We start from the raw sequence: 20,532 nt of genomic DNA on the forward strand, positions 1-20,532 counted from the left end.
CAGTTTGGGTAAATTTAAACCTATTGACTCCTTAATGGCTTAATCCCATTTGAAGTGGCACGCTTTGTAGCTTAATGTTGTTGGGAATGACTATATTTCATGTCTGGTCGTCCCAAGCTACTTACATGTTCTAGGTCATTCATTTGGTCTAAAAATTCTAGGTCATTCATTTGGTCTAAAAATTCTGTAAAGTCAGATCACATAATACCATACCTAACTTTCTAAACATAACACAAACCATAAGCCAACGAAGTTAAACCGGGAAAAAAATTAATATACACCTACCCAACTTATGCTAAATTTCCAAACTCTTCACTAATTATTCCTCTAAGTTAGACTTCAAGTACCAAATAGACTCTGATATTAAAAGTTACCTGTTCTTGATAAGTACCGCACTCATAGAAGCTTCTTAGCTAAAATTCTATCGTTAATTGTATCCTCTCAATTATAACCTCCTGGTTCAAAAGGCTCACCTGCATTATATATATCTATATACATACATACATACATACATACATACATACATACATACATATAATAATAATACATAAGATGTGCCCCTGGAACCAAAGATTTTTTAAACCCAAAAATAGACTTCGGGTATCAATATTCAACAATCTTGAATTCAGATCACGTAAATTAACCATATCAAACTTTCTAAGCATAACATAAACCATAAGTCAACCAAGTTAAATCCGGAAAAAAAAAACTAATATGCAACTTGAAATGTGATTAGTAACCATTGCAAAACTAAAGATTAAGACAATTAGTAATACCAAAAAAAATGAATAACTATTTATGTTAATAAGATTACCTATTCATCACCGTCTGACTCAGCTATTTCAATCTCAATATTCGAGATATTATTATCTAAATCATCTAGATTTGAATCTGAATCAAATTCTTCCATATCTTGATCAGAATCATTTATCTCATCGTTGATAAAATCATTTATAGTATCATGAGAACGCCCAAAATCAACATTTTCTACCAACTCTTCTGCAATATCTTCACGAAGAAGATTGACATCTTCTAACAAATTATCTGCATTATTTTCTTCTGGAATATCCCATAAGTGTCTGTGGCTAATCCTTTCAATCACTTTCCATTGTGAATGTGGTTTAAGTGGATCATTGATATAAAATACTTGTTTGGCTTGATTTGCGAAAATGAAAGGATCTTCCTTATAAACATGTCGGGACGTGTTTATACTTATGAAATAAGGCTCAAATACCACATGCTTTCTTTTACGATCAGTGTCAAACCATGTGCATTTAAATAATATAACATGATAATCTTTTATGAAAGACAATTCAATTACCTCATCAAGATATCCATAATAGTCATCTTCAACATCATTCTGAACACCCTGGACAGTAACTCCACAATTTTGTGTTCGTCTGCAGTCATCTGTTGACTTTACTATATATTTAACTCCGTTCACTATGTATCCCTTGTACGATAAAACTCGATTATCTGGAAGGCAAGACACTGCATATAACTCCTCATTAATTTGAGATGGATCATGGGTATACATCTTGGAAACCTGATATCAAATTTGTAACATGGTAATTAAATAAGTTAACTATGTATGTGTTCAGAATATATAATAGAATGCAAACATAGATATATCAATAGACAAAGTAGAACTAAAATCAATATATTGCAATACAATATCACGAGATAAGTTAAGTAAAATTGATTGTCATTGGTACCCGTTTTGCAAACCAATCCTGAAATGTTGCTTGTTGCATATCGGTAAAATCTGACAACTCGGGGTGTTGACTTTGCAATGAATGTAAGTGTTCTCTGCCAGATGAGGATAAACTATAATTTTATCGGCATATGAAATTTAACAACAACCATCAACAACAAATGATTAGAAAAGAACTTACTCCAAATACGGCTGAATTTGTTCACAATTGTTGTAGACAAACCATATAGCTTTTTTCATAAGAGCACTGGGAAGGATACGAACTTCTTTTTTCCCAACACCTCGACCATTTAATCTAAAAATATCCAAGGCAAAGCTTTTTTCATCGTTATGTGCTTTGTCATCATTCCGACCACGTTTGTCAAACTTTGATTCGACACCACCTAAATAATGTGAACAAAATGTCATAGCTTCTTCAATAACATAACCTTCTGCTATCGACCCTTCAGGTTTAGCTTTATTTCTAACATATTTTTTCAAATGGCCAAGGTATCTTTCGATTGGATACATCCACCTTGATTGCACAGGTCCTCCAAAAATTTCCTCTTGAGGAAGATGCACACACAAGTGCACCATAATTGTAAAAAAAGACGGAGGAAATATTCTTTCAAGCTTGCATAAAATGATAACTATCTCTTTCTGCAAAGCTTCCAACTCCGACACGTATAATGTCGCTTCTGTAAGTTTCTTAAAGAACCGAGACAACTCCGTCAGTGCATCGCGAATCTGTTTGGTCATAAAAGGACGAATTGCAATAGGAATTATGCGTTGTAGTAAGATGTGGCAATCATGTGATTTAAGCCCATGTATCTTTCCTTGGTCAGCAATCACATTTTTTTCTAAATTTCCCGCAAATCCATCAGGAAAACGCACCGATTTGAGTAGATTGCAGAATTGTTTTCTCTCCTCTCGAGTTAAAACATACGAAGCGTGTGGTTTAAGCAGGCGATCCTTATTCCTCACTAAATGAAGCTCTTTACGTATGTTCATATCTTCCAAATCCTTTCGAGCTTTGTCTGTGTCCTTCGTCTTTCCTTCTATGTTTAATAGGGTTCCTAACACGTTCTCACACACATTTTTTTCAACATGCATAACGTCAATGTTGTGACGGATTAGCAACTTGGGCCAATAAGGAAGTTCGAAGAAGATACTTTTCTTTGACCAATTTAGATCGTCTGGGTTCCTTTTTCTTTTTCTTACATGATCCGGATGTTTACCATGTTGAGGTAATGTGATAAGTTCCAACTGTCGTAAGCAATCATCTCCGCTGATATGATTAGGTGCAAGCCTGGTCTCCCTCTTCCCATTGAAATCTCGTGAATTCCTCCAAGAGTGATCATCCAGGAGAAATCGTCTATGACCCACATATGCTATTTTATCTCGTATACCTATACTGCAAGCATCTTCATTACATGTTGGACATGCCATGTATCCACTGGTGGTCCATCCAGATAGGTATCCATAAGCAGGAAAATCATTAATTGTCCATAGAAGTGCGGCACGCATGTTGAATGTCTGTTTTGATTCACAATCATATGTTTGAACACCCTTAGCCCATAAAAGTTTCAACTCATCGATGAGTGGACGCAAAAATACATCAATATCATTTCCCGGTGAATCACGTCCAGGAATTAACAATGTCAACATAAATGAAGCATCTACCATAGACTTCCAAGGAGGCATATTGTATGGCATGAGCACAACAGGCCACATACTATATGAAAGACTCATTGCCCCGAAAGGATTGAAACCATCACTTGCAAGCCCCAGGCGGACATTTCTAGGATCATTTGCAAAATCAGGAAACATTGTATCAAAGTGTTTCCATGCCTTTCCGTCTGCTGGATGCCTAAGAACCCCCTCCTCTTTAATTCTGCCTTGATCGTGCCGTAACATATCTTTAGCAGTGTGCCCTGACGCATATAAACGTTGAAGTCTACTTGTGATGGGAAAATAACGCAAGACTTTAACCGGTTTCTTCTTCCCATTACTCTTTTCTTCATAACGACTAGTATTACAACGTGGACAGCTTTGTAATTCCACATTTTCACCCCAAAATAATGCACAATTATATTTACAAGCATGGATAGATTGGTATCCTAGTCCAAGAGTACGTAAATAATTTTTTGCCTCATAATGGTTTTTCGGCAAGTTTGCATCCTTGAAAGCTCGTTTCAATAAACTCAAAATCATATCCATTGCCACATTAGTCATTTTACATGTTACCTTCACGTTCATCAGCTCAAGTAAAAAGCCTAGTACCGAAAACTCACACCCCGGGTAAAGATTCTTTTTCATATCATCAAATAACTTTTCCACATTTGGATTATTGTGTTTTGCAGCACCTTCGTTAGAGGTTTCTGCTTGGGTTTCGCCACCAGTTGGAAACGCGTCATCAAGTAAGTCTTTTTCACCGTCACTTGATGCAATTTCAGTTTGTTCACCCTCACTATCTGTTTCGTCTGATTCATAACCAGGGAGGTGTTCACCATGATAGATCCATGGATCGTATGTAGTATTAAAACCATTATGAGTTATATGACGACACACAACTTCAGGATCATGTCTTCTTGCATTTAAACACTTCTTACATGGACAATGCATCCGTCCATCACTACCAATGTATTTTTTACCCATTTCTGCAAAATCCTTTGCTCCATTGATGAATCTTGGATCACACTTTTGAGTAATTTTAGTCCAGCTCTTATCCAAATTCATTGCAAAACCTTAACTACAAAAAAATAAAAGATGCATTTATATTATGATATATAAGTATAAATATTACTAAAAGCTTGCCATTATTTTAAACTATTGAGATTAAAAATGCATTATTATATGTATATTTCACTAAGCTATAACTTCAACGAGTGGAAAAAAGAGGAATTAAGGGAATTTTGAGCAGGACTTTTTCACACTTTTCACACACATTTTATCAAACACCATAAATGCAACACACTTTCTTTGTAAACTTGAATCAACCACATGTTAAGAGTGAACCATATTAAAATAAATCATGAATGTAGTTAGAAGTTTCAACAACTCAAAAATAGTAATCAAAACACAAAAGTCTTGCCAACAATATTATCAGGTTGGGAGAAGTGAAGACGGAAGAACATCAAAATTACTTACAGACTACAGAGAGAAACTTCAGTTGTTAACTCGTTCAATCACGGGGAGAAGTTGGATCCGGAGGGAAGATAGGACTTGAACTAATTAGGGGCTTGGTCTACTAAAAAAATAGAGTTAATTACACCGCCACTTGTTTTTTACATCTAAGCGAGCAGCAAGAAGGACCCAAGTATGGCCATCATAGCTATAGAAGATATCGATGATTTTTAGAGGCTTGGGTGGATTGGATGGTGGAGATTGAATGGTCAGAAGTCAAAAAGAAAAAACTACGTTTACAGAAAAATGGAATAAAAAAGAGGAATGCCCGTGAGTGTATTTGTGTATGTGGTTACTAAACCTTCATCAATCAAAAACCAATGAAAATGATTTTTTCTTGCTAATTTTTAAAATTGATTTTTGGGTATAGCATGTGAATAAATGGCTGGTGGGTTTTGCTACTGAATTTTTTTAATTGCTTTTAGATCTACTAATTTTAAGTATGGCATGTGATTTTCTATGTCAATTTTTATCCATACTACTATATAAAGCAAACTGTCCTTCCCCTTTAAGTAATTAAGAACCTGAAATGACCATATTACCCTTCTTATTTATTCACTAATTTAAACATCTTTACCTATATACCTATAATACCCTTAATAAAATATACTACAACATAGATTCTCCAATCCTTAAATAAACATATTATCTATACTACTATATAAAGCAAACTACCCTTCCCCTTTAAGTAATTAAGAACCTGAAATGACCATATTACCCTTCTTATTTATTCACTAATTTAAACATCTTTACCTATATACCTATAATACCCTTAATAAAATAAACTACAACATAGATTCTCCAATCCTTAAATAAACATATTAACCCTTAACGCCGCACATCATCGCCACAATTGCCGCAGCCACACCTTTGTCGTTACCACCATCACCGCTGTATCGCGCGGGCACCCCGTCTCGTATTTATAGATATAGACTAGCATTGTGGCGAATACCATGGTTTAGGTTTCTCATGTTGCAATTACCAAAAAAAAAGTAAGCGTGGAAAATCAATTAAGAAATATCATACGATACGTCGAGGTATCGGGACTCAAAACCCGCGAAAGGCGGCACTGAGCAGTTTCTTTCTTTCTTTCTTTTTCATACGATAATGTGTATTTTGTTTATGGAAATTATTGTTAAATATCTCAGGTGATTATCAAAACAATGAAAAGATACTTGAAAAAAATTTGGTTCTATAATCTTGGGATCATCCTAGACATGCGTGGTTCGAACACCACATACTGCCCAATTGGATATCAATGTGGTGTCTTGAATACTAACTACTAACTCGTTGTTAAAAAAAATATAATATGATATGATATGACATGCATAGTAAAAATGACTGGACATAGTCTTTATATATAACTAATTGAAAGATAATTTGAGGTTAATGTTAAGATTTTTGTTTATTTGTTATTTTTTTCTCCCTTTTCTTTGATAGATGCAGATCGAATATCACGACGAAAGGTTTAGACTATGTTATTTTAGGGATCCTTCTCACCCCAATACCTAGCTAAAGGAAAAACTTACTAATAGTTTGCTCAAAATAGTTTTTAGTATTTTTTGATTAGTAATATATATATATATATATAGGGAAAGGAATATGTAGCTATCTTGTACTCAAGCTTGGGTATAGATATACTCACATGTTAATTTTTAAAACCATAAAAATCATGGGGGCCATGTGATTTATTTAACTTGCAACAAATATTAAAAAATTGATATGTGAGGGGATCTATACCTAAGCTTGGGTATATGATAGCCATATATTCACTTTTCCCATATATATATATATATATATAGGGGAGTGAGTATAAGGTTGTCGCATATCCAAACTTATGTATGGAACCCCTCACATCACAATATTTAAAACCATAAAAATCATGGGGACCATGTGTTTTATTAATTATACAATTAAATATTAAAATATTATGATGTGAGAGGTTTCATACCTAAGCTTGGTTATGAGACAACCTTATATTCACTTTTCCCATATATATATATATATATACACATGATCTAAATATCATTGATAAGTAAGTTTACATTTGAATATATTATTTTTATTATAGTTTAATTTTTAAAGATACATTATTTATACTTAATAAATTTTATGATAACAATTATCAACTAGGAGTGTTCGTGGTCCGGTTTGGTCATAAAATTAATTATGATATCAATTTTATGATAACAATTTTATGATAACAATTTTATGAAATTAATTATCTTTATACATTTATCAAAATATTACATATCCATTAGTTTATGGTCATAAACTCACAAATCGTTTTCCAAATTCCTATCTCAAAAGATAAAAATTAAGTATATAATATATAAAATGACGTAACTAATGATGTTATAATAAATTAAATGACAAAAGTTTCTATATGTATGAAAATGTATACTTATAATTATAAGCATTAAAGTTATATATTCGTACTATATATAAATATTGATAATGGTATAATGCTATCAATCAACAAGCACCAAATTAAAAACTAAGACAGATTTAATCTACAAATGAAATAAAAAAATGAAATGATATAAAGTAGACAGTTTTCTTCATGTACGCAAAATTGCCACGTATGTATATCTATAATAAATAAAATATTGTCTCATATTTAATCGATGCTAAAGAAATTTCAATAGTTGCCTTAAAGCAACAACTTCAAAAACTAATTCTCTCTCACACACAAACACCTCAAATCTAACAAAGTCTTCCACCTTCTTCTATTGTAAAGAAATTGTAAAACAAAATACATACAATAATAAACTTAAAATCATGCAATCACAAACATAAAATCTCACTTTTACACAAGATCTGGAACGTGTTGAGTTGAGTCTCACTCCGCTGAAAAGTCAATTATTATTATGATATTTAAAGAACAATGGAAGGAAGAATAGGAATAAGTACAAAATGGAACAAAATATCTACAAGAGTGGTCAATGGCTCACTTTTTCTTTGTTTCTTTTTGCTTGAACAGACCTTTTCTTCATTTATCCAAACTCGGTCGAGTTACGAGTCGCCACGACTCGTACCGAGTTACTCCAAAAAATGTGAGTCAGACCACGAGTCAAGACCTTTTCCGAGTTATCTACCGAGTCAACTCGTTTCCACCTATTTGTAACTCGACTCGTACGAGTTTGATAACTATGATCGTAATATATAACATGTATACATGTATATAACGTGATAAAAAGGCTTTAGGAAAATATGAGAGGGAGAAGTAAGCGGGAAAAATAAGAATCCAAAAAATGAAGATTACGATCATTTATCATTCCGTAGAATTCGGGATTTTCTTCCCTAATCTCACGCCATTCGTTTCTTATTAACCCTCTATTTGCTATATTATCTCATCAGAAGTCAGCCCTCCATTTGTTCTACAGCCACGATTCATAATCCTTTTTGAAGATTAAGGTAACCTCTCCTCTTTCTTTTTTTTTTTTTTTTTTACCAATTGTATGTAGTTTAATTCGTTATTGTGTTGATTTTAGTTTAATCATTGGGTTTGCAAGGTTATTATTATTTTTATTTTTAATCATGATAGTGATTTTCTGCTATGCCCACAAGGTGTTTGTTAAAATGCTCCAGTGAAAGTATATATGTTGTGTTATATGCTCATCTGTTATGGTTAATATACGGATTATAGTTGAGAAATTGAGAGACTAAAAGAGTATATGGCATAAAGATATGCATATTGAAGGATTTATCATGGAAAAAAAAAATAAAACAGAGGGACATGTATTTGTGATATACATATATACTCCTATAAGATTAGGGATCACCCACCATTCATTCTTTTATTATTGATCATCTTCACACACATAGTGTTATCTGCTTCCTTTGATAGAAATATTCATCATCTTCACAATCATATTTCTATATATTCTGGACTTCTTTTGTTCATATCACTTCGGCTTTATGTAAACACTCTTATATTGATTAATAATAGTAATATAGTTTTGTTATATCAGCAGGGACTTACTTTTATAAAAAAAAAAAAATTCTCAAACAAGTGTGGATTGAGGGTGGGGTGGTGACCCCCCTAATCCTTCATTGGATCCGCCAATCTAGAATTAGTATGTGATATTGCTCTTGATGACTATGTGATACGATTGAGTCTAAAATTAGTATGTGCCCGAGTCTAAAATTATTTAAGAGTTACGATCAAAAAATAAATTATTATCTTTTTCTTTTGGTGAAATAAAGAACTTTATTAGATGGATCATTTAAACTTAAATGAAAGTTGATGTTTCTAAATATGGGTTCAAATGTTGAATAACTTTACTGATTATTTATATATTTATTTTGTATTTTGTCAGGCCTTAAACATTAAAATGTGGATAATTATGTTGATGATGATGGTTCCGGCTCTAACGAGAAAGAGAGCTCAAGCACTAAACTCAGAACTTGATGGAACTGCAAATGTACAAAAACCTCCACGTAAACGCAGTCACAGCATGTCAAAATATGTAGCTAGGGGTAGGGTTCCTTTTTCCTTAGACTTCTTTAATATTTTCTTTGGATATAGTATCTAACACTTTTGCTCTTTGGCTATATTAAACACTTATTGCAGATGCGCCTATTTCCAATACTATTATTCCTGAAGTTGAGCCTATCGAACAACAAAGTAATGCTACAGTCGCGTCTATGGTACAACCAAGTAATGCTCTAGATGTAGTCACACCTGTTGGGCAACAAAATGATGCTGCAACTGCACCCATTCCCCAAAATGTGCAACAAGTTGTTGATGAAGGACCCATAAATCCACCCAAAAAGCGTGGTCCAAATACGAATGCAAAAGTGACCAAGACTTTAAAAGATCTGCCTCAGGGTTCTAAAATTTCGTTGAAAAATGATAGCATCACAATGAACTTTGTTGGGCCCTCAGCAACAACATTGCAACTGAGTGTGGGATTGTTATTCGTAATGTTTGTCCATTGAAATATCACAGATGGGATTCAATACCACAAGATGACATGAATGTGATGTATGAGAAATTACAAGTAAGTTGTATTTTTTTCGATTTCAATATAAGTATATTTACATTCTCAATGTATAGTTTTATGTCTATTACTTGTTAGAGTTTCGATCCTGTTATTAAGATGTGTATTCACTTAAGATGTGTATTCACTGCAGGCAAAATTTGAGTTGTTACGAGGAGATAAAAAATTTATGGAGTATGTGAATGCTCGGCTACGTGAACATTGGAAACGCTACCGAGGTGAATTGAGTAAGCACTGGAAGAGTGTTGGAGGAAAAACAAATCCTCAATTGGCAAGACAAAAAATGAAACCTGGTTGTCGGTCTCAAGATGACTGGGATGATCTATGCAAATATTGGGAGATGGAAAAAACTCAGGTTAGTATGCTAACTCTATTTTACAAATCATTATATACTGATTATTTTCCTTCATTTACAAACCATAATGCTTTTGCTGAATTTTGATTTTCTAGAAATATAGTGAAAAGATGGAAGGTAACAGAAAAAAACTAGTGAATGTAAGCAGAGGGGGTTCTCGTTCAATAGCCAATCTTGTGCACCAAATGGTAAGATTCTTGATAGCTTTATTTTAGTTTATTAGAATTAGCCTACGCAAACAGATGACATAATTGGGTTTGAGAATTCTAGTGCCCTCCAAATTTGTACATGACCCCTATAAGTTATAGGGGTTTGAGAATTCTAGTATCTACAGTATAACTTTTGGGCCTACAAGCTGACGCTTGTACCTTTGCTAACCAAATTATGTCCTACTTAACGATTTTTTCACATGGCCGGTAATTTCTCGCAACATGCAGCGTGTAACCTTACTTATCAATAAAATTTCATGTATGTGAATCACGAGTTGTGCCATATGTCATATATTTGATGAATTTTTGAAGTACATGTGCTCTGTCTTTGTGGTAGTATTCTGTCTTTGCTCTTTCTTTTAACTTGCCACACTTTTGCATTTCTGCATTCTCTCTGTTTGGGTTATAAAATATCAGTATGCAGCCCTATAGCATTTGGCATTTGCTAAGTTCACTTTCCTTCCATATATATTTGTTATATATAGAACGAATTATTCCAACTCTGTGAATTGAATTCTATTACTGGTTGATGAATTAATAATGGTGTTAGAAAGATGTGATACGTGTCTTATAATAATCGTACTACATATAACTGTAAATAGACATCCCTTTCATCAATTTTTATGAACTATGATCATGTCTTAGTATTATTAACCGCTTTTTGAAAATTTGTACATAATTGGCTATAACCTGTTTAATGATAGAATCTAGTAGGTAAACATCCGAGTCATTGTCAATCAGGTAGCTTCTTGGTCAAACGTTGTATTCTATAACTACACATAGCAACTGTTGTTATATTGCATGTAAGTTTGGGTCTACTGGGTCAACCAGGTTACTTCTGGGTTAAATATGTTACTCTGGAACTAAGCATAGTTACTAATGTCACGTTGCAGTAATCAGTTAGATCATATTCCATTCAATATATCTTATTGTAATCTTGTATTCTGGTCACATGAGTATTTTTTTTGTTCGTTTATTAATGTGCTTGGAATGTTTGGATAGCTTCATTTGGAAGTTTACTAACACGGCAGTAACTCTTGCATTTATCTCCACCAATTTTATGCACCTATTGACTCAGAAGTGTCTAGAAAGTTACATAAACATGCATAAGAACTTTGATACTATAGTTTACTGACTTCTGATGCTTTGTGGGTTTGTATATAGTTTTAAATGTTTAGAGATAGTAAGAACTTTGTTTAAAATGAATTGCTAATGACAGAAAATGTGTATTATTTTGTTTGTGTGCTTAAAATATTTGGACAGCTTCAACCCATTTGTCTAGCATGCCACATTTCATTCTTAATTAGGATATTCAAACAGACCCTTTCAACTATCTCTGTTTATAAATGTTTTCAACTATGACTAGTCTCCGATTATATTTCTGAACGACCAATCTATCTATCTATAGTTATATAATTGAACTTAAAGACGTTGTCTCCACTATTTTTATTAATATGATATTGTTGCAGTCAACTCCCGAGACGCCGCCTAGCCCTTTAGAGATTTATCACAGCTTGCATTATAAAGCCGATGAGAAAGATAAAAAATGGCTAAATGATGATGCACGTATTGAATATGTAAGCTTCTTGTTAAAAGCTTTTACTTATAATTTCTTTTTGTCAGATATGATTTTGGGTGCTACTAGTTTTTAATTTTGTATTTCGACTTTCTATCATGTTAGGAAAATATTTGTAAACATAAAAAGGAAGCTATGGATAAGTTAAAAAATGAAGGAACAACTCTTATTACTAAGGCTATGGAGCACGAGCTTGAAAGACAAGCCATAAAAAGTGTATGCGAGAAGAAGAAGTCGATACAATCAGGATGGGAGGTTGGTGTTGGGCTAGTGATGAAGAAAAAAGATAGATGGATGAAAGACGTTGTCATATCATCTCAACAAGTTGACACAACATCTCAAGCAGACCCGAATGAGATTAATGAATCGAGAAAAAAGGATATTGAACTCAAATTTTATAAAAGTAATTATCATAAAATGGCAGCATTCATGAGGCAAAAATTTCCAGACTTTGATGATGCAATAGCCTCACCAGATACTACCGAAGCCGCAGGTTCCAATGAAGTACCCACCAATGGTGATATCTAGGATGTTGAAACTTTTTCTTTAATAATTTAGAATTTCATCCTCAAAACTATTAGATTGTTAACTAGTGTTATTTTGATTTGTTATTATTATTGCTTTAAATAATATTGGTATCACTAGCTTTAAATAATATGTCTCTTTTTATCCTTTTATATAGAATCAGTGACTAATGTTTAATTTAGATTTAAACTATCATTTATCATCGACTGATTTTATGCTGATCAGCGAATCAAGGACTGAAATCCTTTGGATTGGCGACTGATCTGATCAGTTTCAGGGACTAATTATCAGTTTCTAAAGCATTTTATCAGAGACTGATTAGGTGATGATTTGAAACTAATTTTTAGTCTCTAAAAGCAGCAAACTAAGCACCAAATTAAGGACTGAAAATATTCTAGATTTTAGGACTATTAAACAGTCTTTAAAGCCTTATATTAGAGACTGACTAGAAACTAAATTTCAGTCTCTAAAAGAAGCAATTTAAGGACTGAATATGATTAGTTTTTAGGACTAATTATCAGTCATTAAAGACTTATTACCGGGGACTGATTTAGTGACATTTTGAAACTAATATTCAGTCTCTAAAAGTAGCAACTAAAGGACTGAAAGTGACTCTTTTTTTAGACTAATTATCAGTTCTTAAAACCTTTTATCAAAGACTGATTTGGTAACGATTTGAAACTAGTTTTCAGTGTCCAAAAGTAGCAATTAAGGACTGAAAGTGCATAGGGTTCTGGGACTAATTTTCAGTCCCTATATCTATATAGTAGTAACAGAACTATCATAATATTTGCGACTGGCTTTCAGTCACCAATAAAAACATCAGGGACTGAAATAACATGGCACCTACTCAGAGATATAAGGACTGAATTATTTTAGTTTGGAGACTGATCTCTACTCCTTGTTGGTTCCATATAACAAGGACTGATTTTCAGTTGTTAACCCCACTTTCTGGGACTAAGCGGTAGTAACTGGCTAGCAACTAGCAAAATCAGTCCTTGATATGCTTTTAGTAACTGATCATGGTGTATCAAAGACTAATTTTTCAGTCTCTAAAAGTGTAGTGACTTCCAGATTACCGAAATGTAGGCTAAAAAGATAACTTGAGTGACTTTTTGCTTGGAAAAGAAAAATTGTGTTATATAGTTGTATAATTTAGAAACGGTTTTTTTTAATTTATTTATAATATATCATATATGTACTTCAAACTCAACATCATATCTTATTTAGGTTTCTGAGAATCCGACCCAGAGCAACCTAATCTGCAAAACCCAAACCTTAAAGTTTTTTTGGCCAGTAGACCACCTTGGTGGTGATTTTGAAAATGAAGTTCACGCTTGCAAATAAGTTTTGCATTAGTCATATATACCACGTAATTAGGGTCATGTCAGCTTGAAAAAAAGAGTCCGGTAAAAATTGACTCAAATGACATTCAAGAAACTAAAAATCAATGCTCAAAAGTACATATGATAGTATAAAAGTACATATACTGTCAGCTTTTTAATCCTCACATGTAACTGCAGATTTGAATATTGATAATGGGTACGAAATCCATTCCGCATCGATGGAAATACGATGTTTTTGTAAGTTTTAGAGGTGAAGATATCCGTAGAGGCTTCATGGGTCATCTTTTTAAAGAATTTAGTCAGAAAGGAATCCGTGCTTTTGAAGATTCTAACCATTTGCCCAAGGGAGAAGAGATATCTCCTCGACTCTCCAAAGCCATTGAAGGATCGAGATTTTTGATGGTCATCTTCTCCAAAAACTATGCTTCTTCCACATGGTGTCTGAGGGAGCTAGTGAAAATCCTCAAGTGCAAGAAAATAGGAAAACACAAACAAAATTTTCACATAATCTTTTATGATGTGAAGCCCGATGAGGTCAGGAAACAAACTGGAAGCTATGGTGAAGCATTGGCTAAACATGAATTCTTGAATAAAACAGAGGTGCCCAAATGGAAGGAAGCTCTATCTACAGCAGCTAACTTAAGTGGGTGGGATCTCCAAGGCGACAATGCAAATGGGTAATTTTTTCTACTTTATTACAATGGCTTCTTATTTATTCAAATTACCTGTCAAGCTGCCATATAGTAACTAGCTTTATTGTGTTTTTATTCATCTTGTGACTCCATCAAACTCATCTTTTATTCATGTTTTTTCTGGTCAACAGTTATGAGACCAAGGTCATTGATGACGTCTGTAAGGAAATCTTGGAAATGATGATTCGCCGTGGCCCATTACATGTTGGTGAGAACCTAGTAGGGATGGACGTGCATGTTAAGAAAATGAACTTGGGGAGCATTATTGGGTCAGATAAGGTTCACATGATTGGAATATGTGGTATCGGCGGAATAGGAAAGACAACCCTTGCAAAAGCTATCTATAATCGCATGCATCTTAATTTTAAGAGATTTTACTTTTGTGAAGATGTCAAAGGAACTGCAAAACAAGTGGGTTTAGTAAATGTGGTGGTGCAAGTTATTAGCGGCATTATAAAATGTAAACTTGAAACAATATCGAGTGTTAGTCAAGCAATAGTGGTATTGAAAGAGAGGGCATTGTATAAGCCAGTCTTGCTTGTTATAGATAATGTTGGTGACTCGGCCGAGTTAGAAGCACTTGCCGGTGCACTTAGTTGGTTCTACCCAGGAAGTCTAATTATTCTCACTTGTAAAGACAGGCAACTGCTAAAGTCTTATAAGGTGGAAGAAATATATGACATGAGATATTTAGATGACCCTGAAGCTCTTGAGCTCTTTAGTTTGCATGCCTTCAATAAAAAACATCCGAACCAAGACTTCGAAGAGCTTGTTGATCAAGTGCTTAAATATGTGAATGGTCACCCTCTGGCTTTGGAAGTTTTGGGTCGTTTTTTATGTGGCAAAACAGTGGGCCAGTGGAAGAGCGAACTGAAGAAGCTCCAAGAATTTCCTAATGAGAAGATACAGAGCGTGCTTCGTTTAAGTTATGATGGGCTGGATCACTGTCAGAAAAAAGTTTTCCTTGACATCGCAAGTTCCTTCATTGGGGTAAACAAAGATTTAGCAGCAAGTGTATTAGACAGCTGTAACGTGTATGCAGAAACAGATCTCAGAGTTCTAGAAGATAAGTCCTTGATCACCATTTCTGAAACTATGGATCTTCAAATGCATGACTTGATTCAAGCAATGGCAAAAGGAATTGTATGTGAAAATTCTAATATGCCTGGGGATCGAAGCAGATTATGGGATTCATCAGAAGTTCATGATGCATTGAACAAAGCCAAGGTAAAATAGTGGAATCTCATTGGGTTATGCTATATTGCTACATGCTTTAAGATATGTAAAATCTACTACTTATGGTGTTTTTGGTATGCAGGTCACAGAAGCAGTTGAAGTTCTAATCTTTTTGCTAGACAAAACTAGAGGAAAAGCTCACATAGATTGTAAATCATTTTCAAAAATAAAAAAATTGCGGATCCTCAAAATTTATGATATGGAACTGGGAAGCATTGAGGAAAGATCAGAACCGAAGGTTACCTACTCTGAACGTTTGGAATCTTTGTCCGATGAGATGAGGTTGCTGTATTGGTATGCATACCCTTTCAAGTCGCTACCATCAGAATTCTATCCGAAAGACATTGTTGCCATTGATATGTCTTATAGTAAGATCAAAAGCCTATGGACAACACCTACGGTATTTACTTGTTCCTTTGTGTATCTTTTATATATATATATATATTTTTTTTAATGGAATGACAATAAGATACATGCATTGATAAGAAAATAGAACATTGTATGAAATTGTAGATTGAAAAAAAAGTGGTCTTTGGACAAAATAACAGAAATTTCTTTATTAAGACCAGAAAATCAAAGTAGTCAGCCTTATAAAGAACATCTGAGACTTCTTTATTAACACATGAGCTAAGAAATTTCTTTCTACATCTTGATGCCAGGGTTTCGAAAGATTGAAAATTATGAAGCTGAGACATTGTCAGAACCTTACACAAACCCCTGACTTCACGGAGATTACAAATCTCGAAGAGCTAAATCTTGAAGGTTGCATAAGTTTGCTTAGTGTTCACAAATCAGTTGGAATGCTACAGAGGCTTGTCGAATTGAATTTGAAGGAATGCGTAGAGCTTAGGAGTTTCCCTTGCATCACCGAAACATTTTCCCTTCAAGTTCTTATTCTCTCTGGCTGCTCAAAAATTAACGAGCTGCCCAATTGTTTGGGAATCCTAAAAAATTTGATGAAGCTTTGTGTTGACGGAACCTCTATAAAGCTGCCCAATCTTCTTTCTTTCCTGTCGCCTCCTAGAAATGATCAAGTACTTCCAGTTAGGAAATATCTAAGAAAATTGCAACATGTCTCAAGTTTTGTATTGCCTGTCTTGGCTCCTTTGAAGTCATTAAGGAATCTGGATGTTAGCTATTGTGATATATCAGAGGTAATACCGGAAAGCATTGGAAGTTTGTCGTGTCTAGATGATCTAAACCTGAGTGGTAACAGTTTTACTTGCTTGCCGGCAAGTTTGAGTCAACTTTCTCAACTTACAAAGCTTGGACTTGTTGATTGCAAGAATCTTGAAGTGCTTCCCGAACTTCCGCCTAACATTCATCATTGTGATGTAATTGATTGCAACGCTTTAAGACAAGTAGACAAACAAAATGTGCCGAACAACAGGAACTTCACGTTGGACTTCACTAGTTGTCCAAATATGGCTAAGAATCATACCATCGAATGCATGATATCTATGGTTCTACCTGAGGTACCCTCACACCCTTTTTATAACTTTTGCTTCGAGATAACCTGTTTTGTGTGTGTGTGCACGTAATTTACAGTCGTGGATTCAAATTAAGATGTGTGTAATTTTCTGTCTGCAGAGATGTACTAGTAACTGTAAAAATGTGCATCTTCTTCTTCAAGGAAGCAGAATTCCACCATGGTTTACAAGTCGGTGTACAGGAACATCCATCGACGTAAAGGTGCCTCCACAGTGGCGCTGCAACAAGAGCAAGAGATATTGTGTATGTGTTACTTACAGGCCTAAAGAAGTACATTATTTTAGAAGACATAGCTGGCTAGAATACAAAGTGAGAAACTCTGATGGAACTGATATCGACCATTGTTATATACAATTAGAAACCCCGTTTTCAAGTAAAAGTGAAGAGTTCATTGGGACAGATATGATATGGCTGCATTATTATACACCGAAAGTAGAGGCATGGGAAAAAGCTATTGATTTCATTAGTTTTTCATTCATTACGGAGGTAGACATTGAGTTGAAGGAATGTGGTGCAAGACTTCTTTGTGATGAAGAAGACATGGAAGACCAACAAAGATATTTAGGTATGATTCAAGACTTCCCATCGGCCTCCAACGCAAGAGTTGTCGATCAGCAGTCCAGTGGTGATGAATAACTGCATCGATCCAATGATATGATGATCAGAGTTTTTGGTTTTCAACAAAGGCGTACGTGGCTTTCCCATTTGTACCTATTCGTAGGAGTATTTGTTGACTCTGAATAATAAAACCATATCAGATCTGACCCAGCAATTCTTATAGTTTCTACAGGGAAAATGGTCCCTAGACCTACACCGTCACGGTGGACAACATCTCCAAAAATGTCTCTTACTTTGCATGTTAAGTGACTTAATGAACTATGATACAGATTTTTGGCCGTGAAAACAACACATGTTCCATATCCCCTAAACTTATTGTACATCCAACCAGGAGGCAACTCTACCTTTACATGATTTCCTGTATTTTGATTTGTAAACCATTGAGGAATTCTTCTTCCCTGAAGCACAATATGCAGTTTCTTAGCTATGTAATTACTTCTCTGCACACAAAAGATAAAAGATATGTTAATATAAATAAAAGAGACTTTTAGAAAAAGTTTCGACATATTCATTAATCTAAGATTTTACAGGTCGGTTGAATGAAACCCACACCCTACGTTGCCATGGGCCTTAACATGGAAATTCACTAATCCATCCGTAAGTATATATTTGAACTTCCTTTTATTGGTTGACTATCAAAAGGAATTGACTATCATGCCAACTACTACGTTTTGACTTTTTCCATTAAGAATCATATATAGGATTTATTCTTGCTTACTTTTGCTCCATAAACTTACCAATAAATTTGCGAAAATACAGGGCAACAAATTTACAATTAAACTTGCAAATTTTCCAAGAAACATACCCGGCTATTGATCAAGAAAAAAGAAAACAACAACATCAGTACAATTCTTGCATATAAAGTTGTCTTTGGGGCACCTGTTGTCCCCATATATTCACCAGCTGTAAGTATTTATTTACCCTCGTCTTGCTTTCCTATATCTGTATCTGTAGTTTCGTTATCTAATATTTATATTCGACTGGATAATATTTTTCTATCTCTTTGTAATTGTAAGTTTGGAGATTAATTATGTGTGTTAAGACCAGATGTTTTTCATGATCTAGTAATTAATCAAGCGTATACTCAGCTTAAACCAAGTCACTGTATTATATATATATATATATATATATATGGGGATGAGAATATAAGGCTGTCGGGTATCTAAGCTTAGGTGTGAAATACTCACATATTATTTTTTGAATCCATAAAAATCATGGGGCCCATGCATTTATTCATTAAACAAGAAATAATAAAATATTAGTATGTGAGGGTATCCACACTTAAACTTAGGTACCGGACAACCTTATATTCCCTTTTCCCATAGATATATATATATAATTTTCTTATTTTGAGAACCATTATTTTTTAAGAACCATGAAAACTCTCAAATTATGTATTGAATCATATATTTTTTTTGTTCATTCACTTGTGAAATGATATAAAAAAGTACGTTGTAGAATAAACTAAGAAATTAATGATTTGTAAGGGTAGTTTTATAAATTAGATATATACAATTTTTATTAAATTATTAAAGATGATTAAATCCCATAAATATCTCAATTGCTACAACCGTTTAATCAATCTATGAATACGTAAATGTTTCTAATTACTATAAAACTAAAATCTGTTGCTAGTGCCTCGTGGAATTTTTTATTTTTTAATCATTACTATATTATTTTAGCACTTCAATTAGATATTCTCTTAAATTATATTTTATATATTTTTTTCTATCGACTTTAATTTCCACTTTTGCTATCCTTATTTAGTGTTTAAGTGTTAAATAATTAACTCTTGCCAAATGATAAGATGATAATTAACTCCAGTATTTTCTTTTTCCTTTTTTTTTTTATTTAAAAAAAACAAACTTTGAAAGATTTTTAATAAAACCCTAAATGAGAAAAACAATTAATCACATGTGTACATAATTTTTTAGAAAAAAACTAACATGTTTATATGTGTAAATTAGATGTACACATATGTACATTTTACAAATATATATACTAAAGTCGTCACATGTGAAGATGATAAAACCGCACTAGTTTATATGTGTTCACAATTAATAATTATTCATTCAAGATTATGAATGATTAGATGGAGAAAAAAAACCACATGTGTACATTCTATATACCGAAGATAAATATTAGATGTACACATGTGAACATGATGAAATTACATGTGTTAATGATAAGATGCATGTGTAAATTAGATGTACACATGTGAACATGATGAAATTATATCAACTTTCACAAACACTTAAAATTATAAAAATATATAAAAATTCAAAATATGCAAATATTGACAAAACTTGTACACGTTTAAACACTTCTACTTAAAATTTTAAGGATGAAGTTGTACACTTGAACAACTCATTTTATTACAATAGTTTATATGAACATCTTGAATTTTGGACGTATACAAGTGAACATTAGTTGCTTACACATGTTAACAAAAATGGATGTTTACAAACATTAGTTGCATACAGACGTGAACATATATATTTATTTATGGACATTAGTTGCATAATGTGTAAACAAATATAAGGTGGTTATTATTATTATTTTTTTAATAACAAAAATTATTAAAAATAAAATCATCATA

At 33.4% G+C, this 20,532-nt stretch overlaps 2 protein-coding genes and 1 long non-coding RNA gene across 3 annotated transcripts; 2 read left to right on the forward strand and 1 right to left on the reverse strand.

Annotated features, from left to right (window-relative positions):
- Positions 1 to 814: 814 nt before the first annotated feature.
- Positions 815 to 4,432, reverse strand: LOC122602944. Its single transcript, XM_043775556.1, has 3 exons — positions 1,896 to 4,432; positions 1,716 to 1,809; positions 815 to 1,546 (listed from the first exon to the last, which is right to left on the reverse strand). The coding sequence occupies exons 1-3, from the start codon at positions 4,430 to 4,432 to the stop codon at positions 815 to 817; spliced, it is 3,363 nt and encodes a 1,120-aa protein (XP_043631491.1).
- A 5,923-nt stretch (positions 4,433 to 10,355) lies between these two features.
- LOC122602929 lies at positions 10,356 to 12,027 on the forward strand. The gene is made up of 2 exons (XR_006324419.1): positions 10,356 to 10,428; positions 11,919 to 12,027. It is a non-coding gene; the product is annotated as an uncharacterized LOC122602929 (long non-coding RNA).
- Positions 12,028 to 14,088: 2,061 nt separating this feature from the next.
- Positions 14,089 to 17,951, forward strand: LOC122602945 (disease resistance protein RPV1-like). Its single transcript, XM_043775557.1, has 5 exons — positions 14,089 to 14,573; positions 14,720 to 15,815; positions 15,907 to 16,224; positions 16,484 to 17,299; positions 17,415 to 17,951. Exons 1-5 carry the CDS (start codon positions 14,089 to 14,091, stop codon positions 17,949 to 17,951), a joined length of 3,252 nt encoding a protein of 1,083 aa, XP_043631492.1.
- Positions 17,952 to 20,532: the final 2,581 nt, after the last annotated feature.

The sequence above is a fragment of the Erigeron canadensis genome, chromosome 6 (assembly GCF_010389155.1).
Source record: "Erigeron canadensis isolate Cc75 chromosome 6, C_canadensis_v1, whole genome shotgun sequence".
NCBI classification, from domain to species: Eukaryota; Viridiplantae; Streptophyta; class Magnoliopsida; order Asterales; family Asteraceae; genus Erigeron; species Erigeron canadensis.